Source organism: Miniopterus schreibersii (genome assembly GCF_964146895.1).
Source record: "Miniopterus schreibersii genome assembly, chromosome: 1".
In the NCBI taxonomy this organism is placed as follows: Eukaryota; Metazoa; Chordata; class Mammalia; order Chiroptera; family Miniopteridae; genus Miniopterus; species Miniopterus schreibersii.
In genome coordinates, this window is record NC_138101.1 from 44,493,551 (window position 1) to 44,516,153 (window position 22,603).

The following is a 22,603-nucleotide window of genomic DNA, read 5'->3' on the forward strand; positions in this document are numbered from 1 at the left end:
TAACTCCGCCTGGGAAGAGAGATGGGAGGCTTCATTGGTGAGAAAAGCCTGAGCTGAAACCTGAAAAAGTTCCCCAGGCCACGTAGTACAAGAGGCGCCAAACTGGGCACAGAATGAGCAGCGCGGAGGGGAGCGCCCCGAGGTGCGGGAGGGAGGGTGCTGGCAGGAAGACTGGGGCTGGGGAGGGGGGAGCCAGACACACCTCCCGAGGCCGTCCCTGGAGGGTTTTATTTACACTGGGAAGTGATACAATCTGCGACCAGATTTGTTTTAGATAAACCAGACCAATAACTGTGACATAATGGAAACCATACTGATTTTTTTTTTCCAGTCAGAATAACCTGTCCCTAGGTCTCAGATTTGCCATATTAGAACTAGAAATGTTATATAAACTTGTTAAGTATTGTTTATTCAGTTGATCCTAACGCCACAGTTAGCTAGCAGGCGGAAATGTGGTGCTGATTAAGGTCAAGGTTAACTGGAAAACCCGCTGATCTTGCGCTGAGTGAAAAGTTGGTTATGACCGGGACACCCACCTTGGGCGGTGGTGGAAAGCCTAGTGAATTTTTAAAAGTCTTTACAAGGCTAGAACTGGGGCGGTGGAAGCTGGTGAGATTCTTCAGATTTTCTGATTTTCATGCTTCCCTGGGTACTCTCGCAATCTGTTAAGACGATCGTCCTGAGTACGCTTGCGGAATTTTAAAAGGTTAAAACGGTTAGGACCGTATTCTGCAGCCGAAGCGGTTCGGGCTGTCCCACCGGAACCATGAGACACAGCGTCGCGGGCAGCCCGGAGGACGGGCGGAGACACCGCCACGGGGCGCCGGCTCCCGCGCCTCCCCGCCCCGCCCCGCCCCGCCCGGCAGGAAAGTCTGTTCTGGTTCCCGCCCTTTTCTTGCTCCTTCTAATCCCTTCCCCCTCAGCCAACTCCAGAAGGGAACCCTTTCAAAATTGCCTCTCAGCTGAAGCGTAGGACCGGTATCACCCGCACCATCCGGCATGGGCAGCATGGCGGCGGCCGTCCGCTCCCTCGGCCGAGGTAACGCCAGGGGTGTGCGGCTTCGGGGCAGAGATCCCTGGCGCGGGGTCTCCCGCGGCGGCGGCGGGCGAGCCGGGCTCTGCTGCGCCGGCGTCTGCCCTGGGGGCGGGGAAAGCCGCCTGCGCTTTCTGCGCGCTGAGTTTCCCAGAGGGTCAGCACCACTGAAAAGCGACCTTGTCAGCGGCGTCACTCCCCCTGGAGCCCCCCCCCCCGGCGTGCAGTGGGGGGGATGTGCGTGGGCGCCCCTCCAGCCGCTCGGGGGGACCGAGGCGAGCCCGGGGCTCCGTGTCCGACCCTGGGGTGCGCGGGGCGCGGAGGGGCTGGACCCGTGAAGTGAGCTCCGATAGGTAAAGGCGGTGTAGACGTGCGGCTCACACCTGGGCACACTAACCTTTACAAAGTGCTCCACGGCGCGTCCGGAGTGCCCCGTGACTGCAGGCGGCTTCAGTTCTTCAGCTTCCCAAGACGGGTCTAATTTGGGCCAGCCTTTGCCATTTGGCTGCTAATTCAGGCGTACTTCTTGGTAGCAACTCTTCTCAGCGTTTATTTAATAAGGTCCGATTAAGGGCTAGGATGACAGCCCTTTTTTGATACAGTGCTTTTTAAATTTTGTTTTGTGTTTTTGAAGCACTGTGATGTGTGTTGTTATTTAATTAAGACAGATATTTAGGTGGAGGTAGCATCCAGCATCACCCCCATTGTGCATGTTTCAAATACCCATTTGCGCACGAATCTGTTGTTGGGCTGTTGATTGTATTATTAGTTTGTCTTTCTAGAATTGGGCCAATGCCACAGTGTCTTAATTACCACAGCTTTATAACAAGTCTTGATCTCTGGGAAGGCAGTTCCCTTCACTTTGTTCTTGTCTTTCAGAAGTACCTTGAGCAACTCTGTGAATGTATTATCTAATTTTAAAAAATGAATACAATTTAAATTACTTTAAATATTCAGGATACACATACATAGTCTGTAATAACAGAGCTAACATACTCTGAGCCTGACCTAGGTTAAGTTAAAAATAGGCGAAGACAAAATTGTTGAATTAGTTGTGTTTACTTGGCTTCAGTTTCAGGAAGTGGAGTGTCCATTATTACACTTTTTAAACAATGCTTAAGAATCACAAAATACTGATTGTTTTTGTTTTGGAAAACACTGATTAAAAATATAAAAATTATGAATGAAATTAGTATTTAATATTAATATTTTATGTTTTTTCTTTCAAGTATTGATACATCAAAGGCATAGTCTTCCCAAGATCGCTTATCAGACACCTGTTTATCCTTGTTCTGCACGTGTTCAGGTGCCCAACAGACATTTTGCTGCTGCTGCTAGGAAGTAAGTATTATTATTATTTTTTAGTTTTTCGTTTGCTATCATTTAAATTTTTGATTAAAAAATATTATGCTCGGTTCCATAAACAGATACAGGGACATATAGTTGTAAAAGTCTATCATCTCTACTTCTTTGACCTTATAGTTCTGAATGAAAGATATGACTTATTATAATAATATTTAACATTTATTGAACACTGACATTCAATTATGAGTTTAATCCTTACAGCAACCTTATGTAGAAGCATTCATTATTAGAGACAAAAAGGAAGGCACCGATAGATTCTGTAACTTACCCAAGGTCACAGAGCTAGTAAGTGTTGGGGCTAGGATTTTGTGACATAGTACATATTTATATTGATCTCTGCCCAGTTCCTGACACAGAAGTCCTAAAACCCTTGTAAATCTCCTGAGTGATAGGGATGCAAGGAGCTTATTTTATTCTACTATCAGGTATATGACCCATTTCCTGATATAGAGCTCCTAAAGCCTTTGTAATTTTCTGGGTAATAGGAGCACCTTTTTACTAATGAAGCAGCTCTTGGTGGGCTCCTGGATTGTGGCTCGTCACCAGAAAGGCCAAACCATGATTAGAAGCTTGGAACTTTCAGCCCCACTCTTCATCCTTCAGGGAGGGGAGAAGGCCTAAAGGGTGAGTTCATAATTGATCATGCCTACAAGATGAAGCCTCCACAAAATTCTCTGAACTATGGGGTTCAGAGAGGTTCTGGGTTGATGAACACAATCCACGTGTCAGGGGATGGTGCTCCCAAAGCCAATGAGACAGACCCTTGTGGATCTCGCCCTACATACCTATTTATCTAGCTGTTCATCTGTATCCTTTATCATCCCTTTATTATATAAGAAACTGGTAAATGTTAAATAAGTGTTTCTCTGAGTTCTGTGAGCCATTCTAGCAAATTATGAAGCCTTAGGAGGGGGTTGTGCTACACCCTGATCTACTGACTTTATAATATACTAAAAAATAGTTCTTTCATGGCTAATTTTTTTTTTATCAGGATCTGAGACAGAGTGGCTTGTGCTTACTTTTTTCTCTTATCCTTTGTCATTCTGAATCTTCCCACTTTTCCATGCATATGCATATATATACCCATGGTTTGCCGATGGCAGATCTTGTTAAAAAATAAGGCCACTGTGTCATCTCTGACTGGTTCTTTTCCTCTCTTGACATGACAGTAGGTTATCTTTCTTGCTTCTTCAAGTATTTCAGCATTTTTTTGTGGACTGCCAGACATTTTGTGTAGAACAGTCCAGACTGAAGTACACAGTATTTATGCCTGGAAATGCACATGCCTTTTCTGTCATGGCCTTGAATCAGTCCAGTCAGTTGATCTAGGTTTTGGTTTTGTTATTATGGTCACCATCAGCTTCAAATTTCTGTACTGTACACTTTGTGCTTTGGGTGGGGGCTGGGCTGTGGAAGGTTTCTCTCGGTGTTCCTGGTCCTGATCAGTTTTCTGTCTTGCCTGTGCAGCTGTGTGTGGGGGGGGTGTCTCTGCATACTCTTGCCCCTCCGCTAGTAGTAGACGGCTGTTGCTTATTACTCAGTGCTTGTTAGGGTGGGGAGAGGTATGTGAGAGATTCTCTGGTTTTTCAAATCCAGCCTTTATCTTAAGTAGGCCTTGGGGATGGGGTCTTAATATTCCTGTCCCTTGTCCCCATGATATGTATTTATTGCATATCTTGTGCGAGAATGTTCGAGCCCTTCCCCAACTTTATTGGTAGAGGATACTGCATGCAGAACTGTTTCATTTCCTACCCCCAAGGATAGAAGTTTTAGTGTTTTTTTTCTTCTTTCTTTCCCCTACACAGAATGATTGTTTACCTATGCCCTAGAAGGTTTCAGGGTTACATGCTTTTCTGGCAGCAGTGACTGAATCTCCTCCTTGCCTGCACCCTCCAGGGAGGATTTCTAGTCTCCTGGCCTGCTTCAGTGTTTCCCAGGAGTATCTGGTGGAGGTCTGTGGAAAGGCCCTATGGACTGAGTGTAAACTCCCCTTGTGTTTGGATCTCCCTGGTGGTTTATACTATCACACTAGCCCTCAAATTTTAGCTGATTTTTTCCCCTTATCTGCTTGCCTTTCGCTCATACTCTGCTATAGGTGAGACTTGCCCTGGTGGTAAGCATGTGGGATGGGGGGGGGGGGGGGGAGTGTGAGTTGACTCCTTGGATTTCAGGCTAGTCAGTTGCCCTGTGATTCCAGGGATTCAAGAAAAATTGTGATTTTTTATTCAACTTCATTTTTTAAAAAAATTATCTTTATTGTTGAAAGTATTACAGTTGTCCCCCTTTTCCCCCCCATTGATCCCCTCCACCCCACATCCATCCCACCAGGCCTTCTCCACACTATTGTCTGTATCCATGGGTTATGCATATATGCATGTAAGTTCTTTGATTAATCTATCCCCCCACTCCCCCCATCCCACCTTCCTGCTGAGATTTCTTATTGTTAAAGCTCTTTCCAGCTTTTGTTTTTTTATTTTTATTTATTTGTATTATTAATGACTGGGTTTTATTCTGTCAGCTTTTACATTGTAAGTGGAAGCAGAATTTCTGCATTTAGTTTAACGAATAAACCAGAAATCAGAAATGTTAGTGAATTTGTTGATGTAATTTACACTGAGAAGTATGAATTCCAGACATTTGCATTCCATTAATAGTTACATGCCCTAGGTATTTTCTTTTTAGTTCTGTTTAATTCAGTTTAGTTTGACAGAGGTTGTATGCTCCCCATAACCCCCAATTTTTCAATATAAAAGGTTTCTTTCCTTCAAAGGACTTGGATCTCTGGGTTCACAGATCCTCAAAGATCTTGAAGTGAGCTTTATTATAGTACTGATTTTTTTTTTCTTATATTGTTTTATTTGGGTGTAAGCATGGATGTTCCCCCCCTTTCATGCTTTTGGAGTTAGGGGACAGATGTGGCAGGGAGAAAGTTATTACCTGAGTACAGTCTCTTTTACTTATTTAATCTGTGTGGTTTAGTTACCCAGGTAACTGCAGCTAAATTCTGTTCTCTTTGATTCAGACTGCCAGGTGTTTCTCCCTCATTTTCCAAAAAAACCTTTCTAGTATGATTTATTTTAGGCTCTGAGAATTATAGTATTTAAGCTCTCCTGGTAGGGCCTTATATAACACATGAACAACAAAGTTCTTCTGGATGTGATTCTTATGAATAAAGATAGACATTTTTTGGAGGGTCATGGAAAATAGGCAGTGGGTCTATGAAATTATTATTGATAGATTTTGTTCAATTGCAGTTTTTTAATTTTTATTTTGGAAGAAAGTGTTTTCCTTAGAGTCCTATTCAATCTGTGTTATAATGACTTATACTTTTTTTGTTTTTTACTAAAGCAGTGTTCCATTTGTAACTTAAAAATATTTTCACTGAATCACCTCAAATATATATTTTGTTAAATAAGGTCCAAAGTATAAATAAGTAAATTGTTGTATACCCAACTCAGTTTCTTTATGTATCAGGCTTTTGCAAATATTTATTAATTTAAAAATTGTATTTCAGCCCCTGGGCATTTCATATTAATTGCAAATTAAATGGACAGGTTCAGCCATGATTAAAAATTTAGTGGTGAAATCACCATTTATGTAAAGTAAATCTGTAGGTTACAGCTAGGACTCTTACTCCTTTTTTATTTTAGGTAGAGAGTTTATTACTAAAACAGGCTCTCTAGGCTTCTTTTTCTGTCGGCCTCACTGCTCTTTTACTAATATACAATAAAAATATGATTTCTCCAGTTTGAAAGGTTTCAGTATTTTGTGGAGTACTTCCCAGGTAGCTGAGGCATGTTGCATCCATACACTTGGGCTCCTGTTTTGACTTGCGGTCAGTCCAGAAGGACACCTGTGTCCCATTAAAAACGAGCACTGGCATTACCTGCTATTCTGTTAAATTACTCATTAGCTGAGAGGGTATTATTATGATTATTGTGGTAATGAGGTTTCATTGAGGGCTAAAAGTGAGAATAGAATTATACTTTGGAATGATTTTTGAGGTCCCTTTTTTAAAAAAATTATTTTACTGTCATCCACTTCTTTCACATAAATTTTATAGAATCTTATGTTAATTTTCTGTTGCTGCTATAACAAATTATCACAGATGTTGTGGCTTAACACAAGTTTAGGGAAGAGATTAACTAATGAACTTATATGCATAGCCCATGGACAGACAGTAGTGCAGGGGAAGGCCTGGGGAGGAGGCGATAGCGGGGTGGAGGGGGTCAATGGGGGACAAAGGGGGGATGTCTGTAATACTTTCAACAATAAAGATAAATTTAAAAAAAACAACACAAATTTATTATCTTACAGTTTTGTAGGTCAGAAGTCTTGTAACATGGGTCTCCCTGGGCTAGGAACAAGGTGTCAGCAGGGCTTCATTCCTTTCTAGAGGCTCTAGGGAAAAATCTGTTTCCTTGCCATTACCAGCTTTGAGAGGCCACCTACGTTCCTTGGCTCGTGGTCCCTCTTTTTCCATCTTCAAAGCCAGGACCAGCATATTGAGTCTCTTTTCGTGCTTGAATTCTCTTATCTCTTCCCATCTCAGTCAGATGCAGGTGGGAAGGGGGAAAGTGTCTTTGCTCTCAAGGATTCAGTGTAATTAGATTAGGCCCACCTGGATAATTCAGGATACTCACCCCATTTTGAGGTCTTTAACCTTAATCACATCTGCTAAGTCCTTTTTGCCATGTAGATATGGACATCTTTGTGAAGCCATTATTCTGCCTACAACAGAACCCAAACATCTTTATAGAATATTATTTCACTAATTTAAAACATTTATGGTTAAAAGATTATAGGTGTGATTTGACTTTTATATCACCTATGGTTCTCTTTTTTTCTTAACTTCAAACTCTTACCTGCAATTACCTGTTGAACATACTTTCTTAGATATTTTATAAGCACCTTGTTAGCTTTTGCTTTATAACAAACCACCCCACAATTATTTGTCATTGACCACACGTCTGTGTGTCAGCTGATCTAAGCTAGGTTTGGATGAGTATCTCAGATGACCTTGGCTGGGCAAGTTGTGCATGTGTGAGTAGGCAGGTCAGGTGAGAATTGTCTAATCTAGCCTGGGGCTCTGTGGGGGCAGCTGTTTCACATGTCCCATCTTCCCACCTTTGGGTTAGCCCAGGCATGTTCTTACTAGAATGGCAGAAATACAAACATAAGTGGAAACACATGAAGCCTCTTGTAACCTAAGCTTAGAATAGAGTAACTGTCACTTTTGCTTATTCTATTGGCCAAACTAGTCACATGGCTAAACCAAGGTGCTAGAAAATATACTTTACCTTTATAAATGGGAGGAACTTAGCAAAGGGATTTGAATGGAGAAAGGGGTGTAAAAATAATATAAATGGAGCTACTTTAAAATGGAGTTGGAGCGGCCATTCCAGAGAAACTTGCCTTGCAGGTCTACTCCTTAGACCTTTGGAATGTTAAAACTGGGCAAAATAACCTTTAGACTGGGCCTAAAGCAACTTTGTATCCCAAACTATGTTTGCAAAGATAACAAGAAAGCAGATAATACAGCTATGACTATTTGGGTTTCTGCCTGGGTCAGTTTTTCCAGAATTGCTATTAGTTTGGATCTCAAATAAATGCTCGTTGCCTCTCTCTCACTTTGGCCTTTTGTTTTTAGGTTAACAGGGAAAAAGAATTGGGGCCAATGATGTAACTAACCCCACATTCAACTCTATATTGCCCCAAACTGAACTCACCACTATTACTACCTTCCTGTTGATACTACTCTATGCCTAGTCATCCAAGCCAGAAACCTAAGAAGTATTTTAGAATCTTCTCTTTCCCCTTTTCCTATATTCAATATTTACCTTGTAAATACTTTCTACTCTCTCATCTTCTTTTACTTAACACCCTCACTGTTCTGGTTTAGCCTGTAATCTGCTTGAAAAGAGGGGGAGGAAATAGCCTCTTGTCTCTAATCTAGCTCCCTTCAAATCTATTCTTTGCAGCTGGAATACTTGAGATACATTGCCTCTCGAGGGTGCCCTCTGTGATTGAGATTCACCAACTTCATCTGTTTTCTGTCTTCTGCTTTACTCTTTAGTTCAAGACTCAGCAAAATATAGCCAGTGGGTCAAAAAATCTGGTCTGCAATTCATTTTCGTATGGTTCATGAGCTAAGAATGGTTTTACATTTTTAAATGACTGGAAAAAATAAAAAGAACAGTGTTTTGTGACACATGAAAATTATGAAATTTAAACCAGTGTTCATAAATAAAGTTTTATTGGAACAACTATGCTCATTCATTTTTGTATATGGCTGCTTTCATATTACAGTGGCAAAGTTGAGTGATTGAGACCAGAGACCGTAAAATACTTGCTATATGGTCCTTTTCAGAAAAAGCTTGCCAACCTCTGCTCCAGTCAGGTAGAACTTATAATAGCTCCCTTTGTGTACCATTCTGTTTCATGCCTCAGTACTTTTATTATGTTGTTTCTTTGCCTGGCCAACTCTGTTTTTTTAAATAATAGCTTTGTTGAGATATAATTTACATACACAACTCACCCACTTGAAGTGTACAGTTTAGTGGTTTGTAGCATATTAACAGAGTTGTGTAACCATCATAACAGTTAATTTTAGAACATTTTCATTACCTTCCCAAAAAACCCCCACATTTATTAGCAGTCACTCCTCATTTCCCTAATTCCCTTTCCCCCAGCCCTCTATGGCCACTAAATCTAGTTTCATCTCTATAGATATCCCCATTCTTGATATTTCATATTAATGGAGTCATAGAGTATGTGATGGTTTGTGACTGGCATCTTTCACTTAGCATAGTGTTTTTAAGGTTTATACATATTGTAGGACGTATCACTATTTCATTCCTTTTTATTGCTGATTAATATACCATTGTATGGATGTAACATATGTTATCTATCCATTTGTGAGATGATGGACATCTAGTTTGTTTTTACTTTTTGATGATAATGAGTAATGCTGTTGTGAACATTTGTGTACAAGTTTTTATGTGGTTGTGCTTTTTCATTTCCCTTGGGTATATACCTGGGTTAATTCTTCTTTATCCTTTAAGAACTGACTCTGGGGTTATCTCTTCCAGATTCCTTTCCTAGCTTCGTAGGCTAGATTGAATGTTCATTCCCTATGGCTCAAATAACACTTGTAATACTTAACACATTATACTGAAATTATCTGTTTGCATTTTTATTTCTCCATTCCACTAAGTTTCTGGGGAGTAGCATCAATGCCTTATTCTACTTTGTATCAACAACAAACAGTACAAAAATTTGTATCTGTTGAACTAGAAAAACTATGCTTTTGAATTAAAATAAACTTTATCTTTTGTTATTTTTCCTGTCTTATGTACCTGGATTTATTTATTTTTTTATTTTATTTTTTAAGTCTCTTGGAATACGTATTGAGATAACTGATCTGGAATTTGTCTTTTTTCAAGGCTTGAAAAGAAAACCAAAAAGGGTGCCAAAGAAAAAGCATCAAATGAAAAACAAGATGAGATAGAAAAAATAAAGTCATACCCCTTTATGGAAGGCGAACCTGAGGATGATGTCTACCTAAAACGCTTATATCCAAGGCAGATATACGAGGTGGAGAAAGCTATTCATTTACTTAAGAAGTTTCAAATTCTGGACTTTACTAATCCAAAGCAAGGTGTTTATCTCGATTTGACACTGGATATGGCACTGGGGAAAAAGGTATATAGACTCAATTAAAACAAATTTATTTATGAACAGCTGTATGAATTGACATTTCTTAATTTTTTTAATTCTTGCCTTTTATAAATTTTTAGAAAAACTTATGCTCTTTCTGTACTTTAGCATGAAAATTGTTTGTTGTTTAACTTCCAAATAAAAAATAGAATGTTAAGCATACTCTGTATAGTTGATGAACATATATCTCCTATTCAGAAAAAAATCATTGGTATAAATGTCAACAAAAGTAGCAGTAAAATTAATTGAGGTATTACTGTAACTTTGAAAAATTATGTAAGCTGCCCTGGTGTCATGTTCCTTCTATGGAAATGAGGGCTTTGTATTAGCTCAGTGGCCTTCAGATAGTTCCTTAGAGTCTTGGATTGAGACTAAGTTTGCATGAGTGGGGTGTCAAACCCCTCGCTTGCTTCAGTCAGAACTCTCTGCTTTATCTGTGTATATATTGCAGTTCCATGGAAGACTTTTGTTTATAAAACTCTAAAAGTAGGCAAAACACTAGATTAGAATTGATGTCCATTATAGCTCTAAATTTTGTAAGCCTCTCACTTAAATCTAATTTTCTTAGAAATGATATTTAAATTTTTATTCTCAGGATGTCTGTTTTCGTCAAACTAGAAGGTGTAAGTTTTTTAATACAGTTGAACAACCTCAACAATAACAACAATAATTGAGCATGTAGGAGGAGACAGGATAGCTCTGGAGTCAGATTACAGTATATGCCAGCATCCTGATGTCACCACTTATTAACTCTTTGAGCTTGGGCTTCTGGTTTAACCTCTTCAAATCTATTTTTTCATCTCTTTTAAAAAGGGAGATAAAATGCATAGTTCATATGGTTATAGCAAAGATTGAATAAGATCATGCATGTAGGAACTTGGTAGGTGTTTAATAATAACAGTCAACATTTACTGGAAACTTTTTATGCTTTGTATACATTTTCTCATTTAATCCTTTCATAATCTCAGAAGAAGAAGCTGAGACACAAAAAGTGAAGTAACTTGCTCAAGGTCAGAGAGTAGGGGGTAGGGTTAGGATTTGAATCAAAATCTAATTTCTTAGTTTTTATTTATTAGAAACAGTTTGTACTAGCCAAGTTATAATTTTATTTTATACCACAGTGTTACTATTAGTTTGTTTATATAAAAATGTTGCAGATTCCAAGATGATCACTTTCTCAGTCAACTGTTAATATATTTCATAAAGATGTTTTGTAGTACTACAAGCTTCATTTCATAAATGAAAAAAAGCCTCTTATAAACTAGGCACATTGAAAGGGTACTGTTGTCATCCTAAGATATTTTTAAAATCTTGATAGACTGCTTGTACAATAAGCCAGTGTTCCCCCAGGGGATGCTATTATTATGATTGCTTGCCATTGGAAAATTTACTGAAACCAGTTGTGACATGTTAATGGCAAAGGAATGCCAGTGAATAAAATTGAATTGCATGTCTGGTAGAACGTGTGCTTAAGAGTTTGTGCCTTCTTCTCCGAAAAGAAATCCTCAGGAGGTTATCTCTACTCAAAACAAACTAAAAATACAAACTTTCAGTTTTAATTAGAGAACAACCACTTTTCTCTTTTTTCCATACTTTAAGACTGCACCAAACTATGGACCTAGAACTTATTTTCATGTAAAGTTTCCCTAAGAGATCTGAGCCACAATCCTAGAAAAGTCCTTGACCAAGTAACTGAACAAATTAGTTCTGAGGCCCTGTAGAATCTCCACCCATGTAAGGGCGCCTCAAGTGCATGCCACTGTTTATTTTAGATTTTTCCAGTTTTCTTCCCAAATATATCTGAAAGTGGTAGGTGGTTTCAGTGTTTTCAAAATAGATCCACTCAGAAGAGCCTTTCAGGCTTCGCATTCTGTCTTGGATTTAGAGTTAATATCACCGGATTGTTTAGATCCAACGATGGAGATTAGGGGTGACCTACTGAGCAGATCAGCTGGATATTATCTATTGCTTAGTATGCACAGTTGCACTCGTGTCCTACTTGCTGGTGTCAAAAGATTACTTGTTCTTTTAAATTTAATTCAGGGTAGCAAAATTTATTGGCATCCATGCAGAAAGCATTGTACTAGTTGCTGGGGAAGATATGGATATGCAAATACATCTCTAAATATATGAGAGACTGATTGATGAGTGATACAGAGATAAAAGCCAAGTGCTATGGGAGTATGAAGCTGGGAAGAGAGGTTTAGATTTTCATTATGGTTTCTTACAAAAGAAATATAATCTCTTATTCCTTAAATTGTAATCAGTGAATAGTTCTGGATTAATGAGAGGATATGTGGTAGAATTAAAACAAAACATGTCAGTCCTGTTTTTTATGGATGTGAGAGATACAGAAAAATGAATGAATTTTTCATAATCATTTTTCCATTGTGTATTTAGAAAAAAGTGGAGCCATTTGCCAGTGTCCTTAGTTTTCCATACCCATTCGTTTCAGAAATCAATAAAGTTGCTGTATTTACAGAGGTGAGTAAACTTAATCAACTTTTTAAATCATCTAATTTGTTTAATATAGCACATTAATAAGTGATTAGAATAACTGAATGAGTAGAGTTAGAGAAAATTCTAGCATTCATCTAGTTTTGTTTCCCCCATTTGAAGCTTGGAGCAGTAAGATGACTCATTTATTAGCGAGAGGAAAAGCTGAACTAGAACATTAAGCTCATCATTATTGGCCTGCCACATTACGTTCCTCACAGAAATGAAAGAGAAGTGCAGAATTTACCCTCCTACCGGCTCCTGCTTCCACTCAAACTTCTCACACAGCAATAGAATGATTTTAAAGCAATGGGCCTGCGTAGTGCTGTAAAGACACAGAAACCACACTTTTAAAATTATCTAGTGTGGAAAGCGAAGAAAGTCAAGACTATAACAAATATAGTAAGACAGTAATAACAGCTTTTTTGTCAGTCTTTTTGTATTATAAACATTTATTTATCGTGTGTTTATGAATTTGTTTTATACAGTGTTTTGATTCTTGTCCATCTGTCTCACTTTCAAGGAAAGAAATTCTTTACTTTTTTCCAGAAAAGTAGAGCATATACCTGTTAGAATGCCACAGAACTTGAGTAACTAAGGCAGTACTACATTTTCACAGAAAAACCAAATGGTATAAACGGAACATAGAGAAAGAAAATAACTAATGCTGTGTATTTTTCTTTGAATTTTCAGATAACAGGCTAAATTTTGGTTCTATCATTTATTAAATAAAAAATTTTTTTCTCGTTGTGGCTGGTGTGGCTCAGTTGTTTGGGCATCGCCCCATGCCCTGAAGGGTCGCCAGTTCAGTTCCCAGTCAAGGCACATGCTGGGATCTCCGGCTTGATCCCTGGTAGGGGGCGTGCAGGAGGCAGCCGATCGATGTTTCACTCTTTGTTGTTTCTCTCTCCCTTTCCCTCTCCCTCTCTCTCTAAAAATAAATTTTTAAAAAATCTTTAAATAAATAAAATTTCACCTTCTGTATTGGTTTGATAAAATGTCTCAATTTATGTTAGCAAAACTAAATATAATTTAATATTTTGCTTTTGGAAGATGGTATATTTATGCTATTAGAGACTTAGGTTGAACCACTTAGTAGGTTCCGCATCCTTTTTTTGTATTTGCTCATGTTACAAGAAATGCCTCAATCATGTACAAACTAAACTTGTTCTGGATGTAATATTTCTGATACATCTCATTGAAAATTGGTGCTTTTTTTTTTTTTCCCAATCCTCACCTGAAGATATTTTTTCCATTGCTTTTCAGAGAGAGTGGAAGGGGGCGGGAAGAAACATTGATGTGAGAGAGACATCAATTAGGTTGCCTCCCGTACCCACCCTGACCAGGGTCGGGGGTCGAGCCTGCAACTGAGGTACGTCCATTGGCTGGAATCAAACCCGGGACCATTCATTCTGTGGGCCGACACTAACCACTGAGCCAAACTGGCCAGGGCAATTGATGCATTTTTAATTAAAAGTAAAAGCCACAATTTTTATTTTGAACTGTGATATTGTTTCTGACAAAATACTTGAAAGCAGACTGAATTTGTTTAAAGATTGATGTTTAAACTATTGTATTTTGGTAGAATGCATCAGAGATTAAAATAGCAGAAAATAATGGAGCTGCCTTTGCAGGAGGAACTAATCTGATTCAGAAGGTACAGTGTTGCTTTCATGTTCATTAGTTACAGAAATTGTTCTGTTATCTTTACTATCCATTTATTTATTGCATGTGGAACATAGCCACTTTATGCATATCTTTTGATAAATGGTTGGTAGAGCTTTATGGTAGGGATGAACATTTTCCTATTCTTTTGTGTTTCAAAATCAAGCTAAGAAAAAATTATCTGGACATTCTGATATTAATTATACTTGAGTTATATTGTGATTGCTCTTTTTCTTGCTACCTGTATGTTGAATATGAGATTTAAATGAAATCCAAAAGGTAGCACACATGGATATCTCTATTCATGTTTTGAAGATCAAATATTTTGCTTCTTTGGAGTAAAAAGTGTGGTTAACTTTAGTAGATCACAAAGAATAGTATCTGACTTCTATAATATGGTACTTTGGGTTACTCTTAACTTTTAATGCCCCACCCCTCACCCCTTCCCATCAGGTCAGAGTGGCATAGGCTCAGCACGGAGGCAACAAATGATTCTGTAGCCTCCCTTGAGAAAATAACAAAGAATTTGTGGATCTTGTTCGAAACAGGACTTTTTTTTTTTTTTTTTGAAAACACAAATGATTTCCCTTAACAGTCTCTAAAGTCTTTTCCAAATTTAATCATTTAGGTTATAGAATACTTTTTGTTGTTGTTTTTAGAACAGGAAAAAGTGATTGGAAAATTTATCTTTTGTCCCATTTTCAGATTTTGATTTGGGGGAAGTTTTAACTGGGCCCTTCCTTTGGAATGTATAACAGTGCTTGTAGTTTGTTTTTTTCTATCTCAGTAATACTATAAATTTGGTGTGGATTCTGGACTTTTAAGGACAGTCTCCAGAATGATTGTTGGGAATAGAACTAATGGGAAATATGAAGAGATTGTTCTTTTTTACAGATTCTAGGTCAAAGTCAGAGAGTGGTACCCAATTCTTACTGATGTATCATGAATTTTAATAGAGTTATTTTAACTATTAAAAATAATACCACAAATTCTTCAGAGTTTGAGAGTAGAGCTTGGTGTCTGGAGTGAGAGAACTATTCTTACTTAACTTGTATACTGCCTTCCACCTGTTTTCTTCCTGCAAGCATAAGAGTATCTTGTAGAACTGTCATAGCATAAATGGAGTTTAAATAGATACCTCCATTCTTTAAATGTTAAGTAAGAAGTTATTTTTCAAGAAAGTAATAGCAAGAGAGCAGAAAGTGTTCTGCAGCATTAAGTTCATTAAATAAAACATATTTGAAAAAGTAACCCAAATAAGGAAACCAAGTACACTTTGAAATTATTTGATAAATAAAATATTATAGGTACAGAGTTTCTCTTTCAGTGCCCCAGTGATGCTGTTATTAGAGGGGAAAATGCCATCTATATAAGGCATCTTAACCAGTATCATTTTGCAAGTTATCCCCTAGTATCTTTTAAAACTCATCCATGTTATTTTTAGAAGGTACTCAGGTAATGAAGTAAATTCAGTACAGTTTTGTAAGTAGTAATTTGGCTGCAGTTTTTGTTCACACATTCTTTTATTTTTTAACTAGTTTAAATACTAATATTCTTTAGACTTGTAATAGGTGAATGTAGAATAAATTTACTAAACTTTTATTTCTCAGGTAAGACCTTTATTCACTAAATTTATTTTCCTTTATTTTGTAATATCACAAGTATGCTTGCTTCTGAGGCATTTTTAAATAATTTTGTTTTTATTTGTCTCTAAAGCATAATTTCATTCTATTTAACTTTTTATTCCATGATGTAATGTTAAGGTTTACTATAGCGTAGCTTTCAAATGTAATTTTAAATTTAATTTAATTCAAAGAAACATGTTTTAGGATTAGTATTGGAAAATCTTGGAGTAAAAATTTCACATACCATTCTTTGACATTTCAAAATAGCCTCTTCCTCAATATTTCTAATGATGAGAGCCCTGGTTCTGGATCCATACTGCCTTTGTTTCAATTCTGGGTCTGCCCCTTTAAGTGCATAGACTGACTCATCCTCCCTAAATCTTCAATTTTCTTATCTGGAATATGTGGTTAATATTATTACTTGCCTCGTAGGGTTATTTTAAAGACTGGATGAATTGACCACATTAAATATTTAGCTGACTGCTTAGCATGTGATTAAGTGCTTGTTCAATGTGAGTTATTGTTAAGAGGAACACAGTATGTTATTTAGAGAGTAAAGAATTTGGAATAGTAACAGGAAGATAAAATTTCAGAGTCACAGCTTAATTTGGCCAGAGTTCAAGTCTTTAGGGTTCACTGTAATCTCAAACCACAACTTTGAATGACATACTGTGGTAAGATTCAAGCAAAAAGAATCACTGGTAAAATATTTGTTGCCTAGGCAGTATTGTTCTAAAAAGTTGCTTCATTTTATAATCAACTAAATTTTTAAATGGAGTATATTGTAGTAGTATAATAATTATGAATGTCTGCCTAAATTAATTTAAAATGCCTTTAAAAACCGATATTATTTGCTCTTAGAATGGGATTAGAGTATGGAAAATAAACTGTAAATGAACTCGTTTTTACAGTTCCATTCTTTTATTTTTAGTTATTGGAGGCAAAGAGAATTTTAGTTTCAATTCTTTGTGAAAATAATTACAAATTCAGTTCTCTTGATGCTCTAACTTTAGAAAGGGAGTGTAATTGCTAGTTATTTTTCAGCTAGTTGTTACATGTGTCTATTGCAAAATTTTCAGCACGTTTCTTCAGTTTTAGTGGACATATGAATTCAGCTTTGAGATTTATGAGCCACATACACATCAGTATGATGTGTTAGCTTCTAACACTTTTATGTAACCTAACCCCACAGAAGAATTAAACCCATTAAATATATATATATTTCAAATGGATGTGACTATTTTTAAGAGAAAAGATCAGAAAATGTTTTGCTTCTAATGGTTTTTATAATTGGGAAATATGTTCATACGACCCTTGTGTTTGAAGGAAAAAAATGTGCATAATGTCTGTTTTCTAAATTATAAAGGAAATTACTACATTATACTTTATTTTCAGAAGGATAATGTTTGTCATATTATCTAAGGTTATCTTTTTTCCTGATTTTTAGATTTTGGATGATGAAATTAAACCAGACTTTTATGTAGCTGTTCCAGAAATGATGCCCGAGCTTAATCCATTAAAGAAGAAACTGAAAAAAAGATTTCCAAAGCTTACTCGAAGTAAGGGAGAATTAATTTTATTATTTCAATATGCTATCAACAACTTTCTAATATATATGTTTAGTTAGAAAACAAAATTGCTAATATATATGTAGAATAAATAATATGTCCTGGTATTTGAATTTTGTGTTACATAAGAACATGCAGATTTGATTTTTTTTCCCCTTTGACATTGATGTTGGTAATCTATTATAATTTAAAACCACTTACTATATAATACTTCAAATTTAGGCCATATTCTGACTTGAAATTAATTGAATGTATTGCCCGCTAGGTATATTATCATCATATTGTTTTATACCTCTTTATCAATATAATATGTATGCTAATTTACATCAACATTCAACACATATATGAATGTTTACAGTGTGCATGGCTCTACAATTTTTCCTCTAAGGAACTTTTCCCTTATGGATATTTGTCCCTTAAAAAATCTATTAAGAGCCCAGCCGGGCGTGGCTCAGCGGTTGAGCGTCGACCTACGATCCAGGGCATCAGGGTTCGATGTGGGCTAGGCAGCCGATCAATGACTCTCTCATCATTGATGTTTCTATCTCTCTCTCCCTCTCTCTTCCTCTCTCTGAAATCAATAAAGATATATTTTTTTTAAAAAAATCTAGTAAGAGAGGTAAGGTTGCTACAAAAATAGCTGTGCTATAAAGTATAAAATATTGAGTGATAAATTCACAAGGTGCTGCAGGTGTTCAGTAGAAGAGGAATTTACACATAGGTGAGGAAATTAGAGGAGGCATTCTGAAGGGGCTGACATTTAAACTGACCTTGAATAATGAATGAGTAGATTAAGGGGAATATTATTTTAAGTATGGAACTGAACCCAAGTTCTCCTGCCTGGCACATCGAATGCCAAACTCATGAGATAGTCACTGGTGAGAAAGTGGTTTATTCAAGTGCTGGCAACTTGAGAAGGTAGGAGACTCCTTTCCCAAAGCCCATCTTAACAGCTCTTGTCAAACTAGCTAATTATATAGAGTAAAAAGGAAGTGGGAGTTGAGTTGAGGGGAGTAGCAGGGGATTTTTCTGTGGAACAGATGTGCAGTTTGACTTGGGTAGTCATCCTGTTCCTGATACTAATTTTGCTCTTTTATGCTCATATTGTGAGTCTGCACATATGGTGATGACTGGAAAAAAGAACAGTATGCTCTGCTAAGATACTTAACCAAAAATATATGATTTTCAAGCATATAAATTTCTACTTTATTGTTAGTAAACTGTTACTAGGATTTCAAGGTTAGCTTGGCAGTAGCAAGTAGAAAGAATATATTAATCATAGACATTGAAGTAAGTCAGAAATTATAGTCCACGTATAAGAAATATCACTTAGTTCGCTTTAGCTGTATTGAAAGGTACCCCTACAATGATATGAAAGGGAATAATGGGAAATTGTGTTGGAAAGGTAGATTAATATCATGTTGAGAAGGATCAGGAATAAGATCCGAGTAAGCTTGGGCGTTTGTTTTTTTCTTCTGTATTCAGCAGGAATCCCTTAGAAGGTTTTAAGGTGGGAAGTTCTTTAGAGGTTTAATCTTGCAAGAGTTCATAAACTTTTTGGCATCAAACAAAACTAAAGGCAGGGAGATAAGTTTGGGTGCAATTGCCAGAGACTAATAAAGGTAATTGAAAAAACTAAAGTCTTTATAATGAGACTGGAATGAAGAGGACAAATGTCAGATATATTAGGACTGCACTAAGTAGTTAGTAGTGGACAGGTTGGAAGACAGAAAAGGAAGAGTCCAATGATGCTGAGATTTATAGGTGGTACGGGATATTTGCTGTAGATAGATGTTATTTCAAGTAAAATTTCACAGTGTAAACGGAACACATATTTTAAAATTGTTTTAGTAGATTGAAGTTCCCATTTCCACTCGAGCTGAAAAATCCTGCTAAAATTCTGCATATGTGGTAGCCACTAACACTAACCTGAATTATAGATTATGTTCTGTACTTTAAGCAATTTCATATGTACTCTCCAATTCTTTTGTTGTACTAGCTTTATTTGTTTATTTTTTGATAGCCTGCATTGAATAACACATCCTTACTAGATATTGGAATGAAGTTTGGCACTTTTTATTAGGGATTTTCATTACAGTAGTGTTTGTTGTCATGGAATCAGACTTAATCTTTCCAAAGTAAGACATGAAATTGAACATTATTTTAAAAATTAATCATGAATTACAGTTCAATTTGATGAAAATATTTCTCATAATTTTTTCTAATTAAGTTCAATCTTAACAAAACCAAACAGTACTAAGTACAGTCATTTAAAACTTAAACTACTAAATATATCTGTATTTAGCTAGCTCCTTTCTTTGCAGGGTGAACTGGTTTTTCAGAGAAGTTAATTTTGCCGCCTTTGCTCCTTTATCCATTCTCTGAATAACCCTTTAGACTTTTGTTTTTTATAGTCTTGAAGGTTTTTTTAAAATTATGATTTTCATCACAAAATTTGGCACTGTTGTTTTTAGTATGAAAGGTTTTCAAATAACTTCATTTCAAATAAGAAAAGTTTCCCATCAAAATGCTAATTTTTATTAATGGGTTTTCTTTTTACTTTCATAATGAGTCATAGTTTCTGTACACCAGGGTCAAGTTACCTAGGTATGCTCTCCCCCCACCTTTGTTTAACAAAGCATCTTGAAAAAACAGACAGACCTTTTTCCTTCCCTAACTTTTTCTTTTCACCCTCACATGATCTGTGTAACAGCACTGGCAAAACATTTGTGTTCTTTAAACATGAAGACAAATGATTAACCTGTCAAAAGTGTTAAAACAAAGTATACCAGATGTGCATTAGAACAAATGAAGCTTGCATTATGCATTTTCAGAGCTTGTTCAGATTCTTGTTTAGGAACATTTGATTCCCCTTATATCCAAGAAAAGACTTTAGGGTAAAATACAAATTACATTTTGAGTAAATGGATGAAATTAAAAAACAAACAAGCCCCCACAGCTAAGCTTATTAGTTTCCCATTTTGTGCTACATTTTGTTTTACTAATGGGAGTGTGTGTAACCATCTTGGCTGGATTGAATATTCACATTTTGCAGCGTGTTTAATGTTAGAGCTTTATTTGTTTTATTTTTTATCTTAATTGCTTATGTAACTGTAGGCAAGTTCTCTATTTTTAAATGCACATTTGGATTGTTTTCTTAGTATTTCTTTTTTATTCCAGGAAAAAGACACTTAAAACGTGCTTTTTAAAATTTCTTGGAAGAAAATGGGCTTCATTTTGCTTGTAAACTAGCTTTCCCATCCCCACAATATAAGTGCCCTCTGAAATTCGTTTAACTCTAATATAGATATGTTTTGTTGATATTTTGATATTTTTATTCCTAATTTTATATATTATTTAGAATTTACTTAAACAAAAAATACTGGTATGAAAAATATCTTGACTTACTGGAATAAATTTTCTATTATGCATATTAAACCATGGTAGATACTATAGGATATATGGAAATAGTTGAATTCTTTTAAACCACACTAAGTTATTAGCAGATAGGTGGGAAAGGGACATGATTGAAAAATTGGACCACTACTGTGTATTTTTCTTAGAATTGAATATCAGTGCTCCAGTTGGAATCTTGTCAAAGGATATTCCAGCAAACTTGTCCAAAGAGTATTCACATCTACTGAGTAGGGGACTGCCTTTTGTAAGAAAGTTGATAGTGTGTCATGTTTGAGAGATGTAAAACTATTGAAATCTAATGTGAAATATTTTTAGCACGTAGACTGACATGGTATTGCTTGCATTATTTAAACAGTTAGAACTCTGGTTATATGAAGAAAAATACTGAAAAAGGAATTTTTGCAGAGTAATCAGTTTGAAATTTTTCTAAATTTTTGCCTCTTGTGCATTAGTTTAAAAAATATTTGTGTGAAAGATTCTGCTGTGTTCCAAGCCTGGAGTGTGATGGCTGTGAAAAAGACAGACAAGGTCCTTGCTGTCTCCGAGCTAAGAGTTTTGTTTTGTGCAGTAGATAAACTGGCTTAACTAAGCATTTAATCATGCTGGGATTTCTCTAGTTAAATAAACTTAAAACAGAACACATCCCCTAAAACTTTCATTCAATTCAGCTATCCTTTCTAGCTATGACCTTAGTCCTTTCTGTTGTTTCATACAAGTTTTTCAAATAAGTGGTCTTTTGTGATTGGCCGTCTCCATTTCCTTATCAAGTGTTACTCTTCTTTTAACCTTCTCTTCCATATTCAGCTAAAATGTCGCTTAGTGATAATCATGGATGTTTCTTTTGCTGCATTAAGAGATCTGTTCTTAGTTTTTTCTTTTTTAAAACTTTCTTTTCACTATGTAATCTTTTTAAAAAAATTTTTTTTGTAAGTTTTTATTGATTTTAGAGAGAGGAAGGGAGAGGGAGAGAGAGATAGAAACATCAATAGTGAGAGTCATTGATCGGCTGCCTCTTGCACACCCGCTGCCGGGGATCGAGCCCGCAACCTGGGCATGTGCCCTGACTGGGAGTTGAACCATGATCTCCTGGGTCATTGGTTGATGCTCAACTGCTGAGCCATGCTGGCCAGGCTACACTATGTAATCTTAACTTAACTCCTTTCTCAATAGCTATTCCTTGTCTTCCCTGGTGTCTATTATTCTACTTGCTTCTTCCCTGTAATATTCCCTGGTAAAGAAGAAAAGAGAAAGTACATCAGGGTGAAAACCTGACAATATAGTTTCGTACATGTTATGTTCATTATGGAAATCGAATTAGAGGAAGAGAAAGACAAAGAAGTAAGAACAAAGAAAAGGTAGAAGAACATAAAAGTACAGAGAAAAGAGGAGAGCAGTTACATAGCAATGAGAGATAGCAAAGCCCTAGAAATAACAGTGAAGATTTAACATCGGGTTATACTGAAAAACAGAATAGAATAGTGGTTAACATAGACCTCTCTCAGACTTGACTTTATCACTTACTGTGCCCTTGAACAAAATTTTTTAAACAGTTTTGTGCTTCTGTTTATTCATCTACAAAATGGGTTTTATGCTCCCCATAGTGTTTTTAGTATAATGTATTCAAGAGCTTCTCACAGGCTGGGTATATAGCAAGTTTGTAATATATGTGCGCCTCTGTTATTATTGACTCCCTACAAGTCCTAAAGTAGCTTTCA

General features: G+C 36.6%; 1 protein-coding gene across 2 annotated transcripts in view; it reads left to right on the forward strand.

Moving 5' to 3' along the window:
• The first annotated feature begins 737 nt into the window (after positions 1-737).
• MRPL1 (mitochondrial ribosomal protein L1) overlaps positions 738-22,603 on the forward strand; it is a 44,091-nt gene continuing 22,225 nt past the window's right edge. The window contains exons 1-6 of one of the 2 annotated variants that reach the window (XM_081135974.1): positions 738-1,039; positions 2,263-2,374; positions 9,844-10,102; positions 12,518-12,601; positions 14,199-14,270; positions 17,351-17,462. In XM_081135974.1, coding sequence (XP_080992100.1) covers positions 1,000-1,039; positions 2,263-2,374; positions 9,844-10,102; positions 12,518-12,601; positions 14,199-14,270; positions 17,351-17,462 — 679 coding nt within the window. In that variant the 5' untranslated portion in view covers positions 738-999. The remainder of the gene's footprint in view (positions 1,040-2,262; positions 2,375-9,843; positions 10,103-12,517; positions 12,602-14,198; positions 14,271-17,350; positions 17,463-22,603) is intronic. The other variant, XM_081135975.1, reaches the window with a different exon arrangement.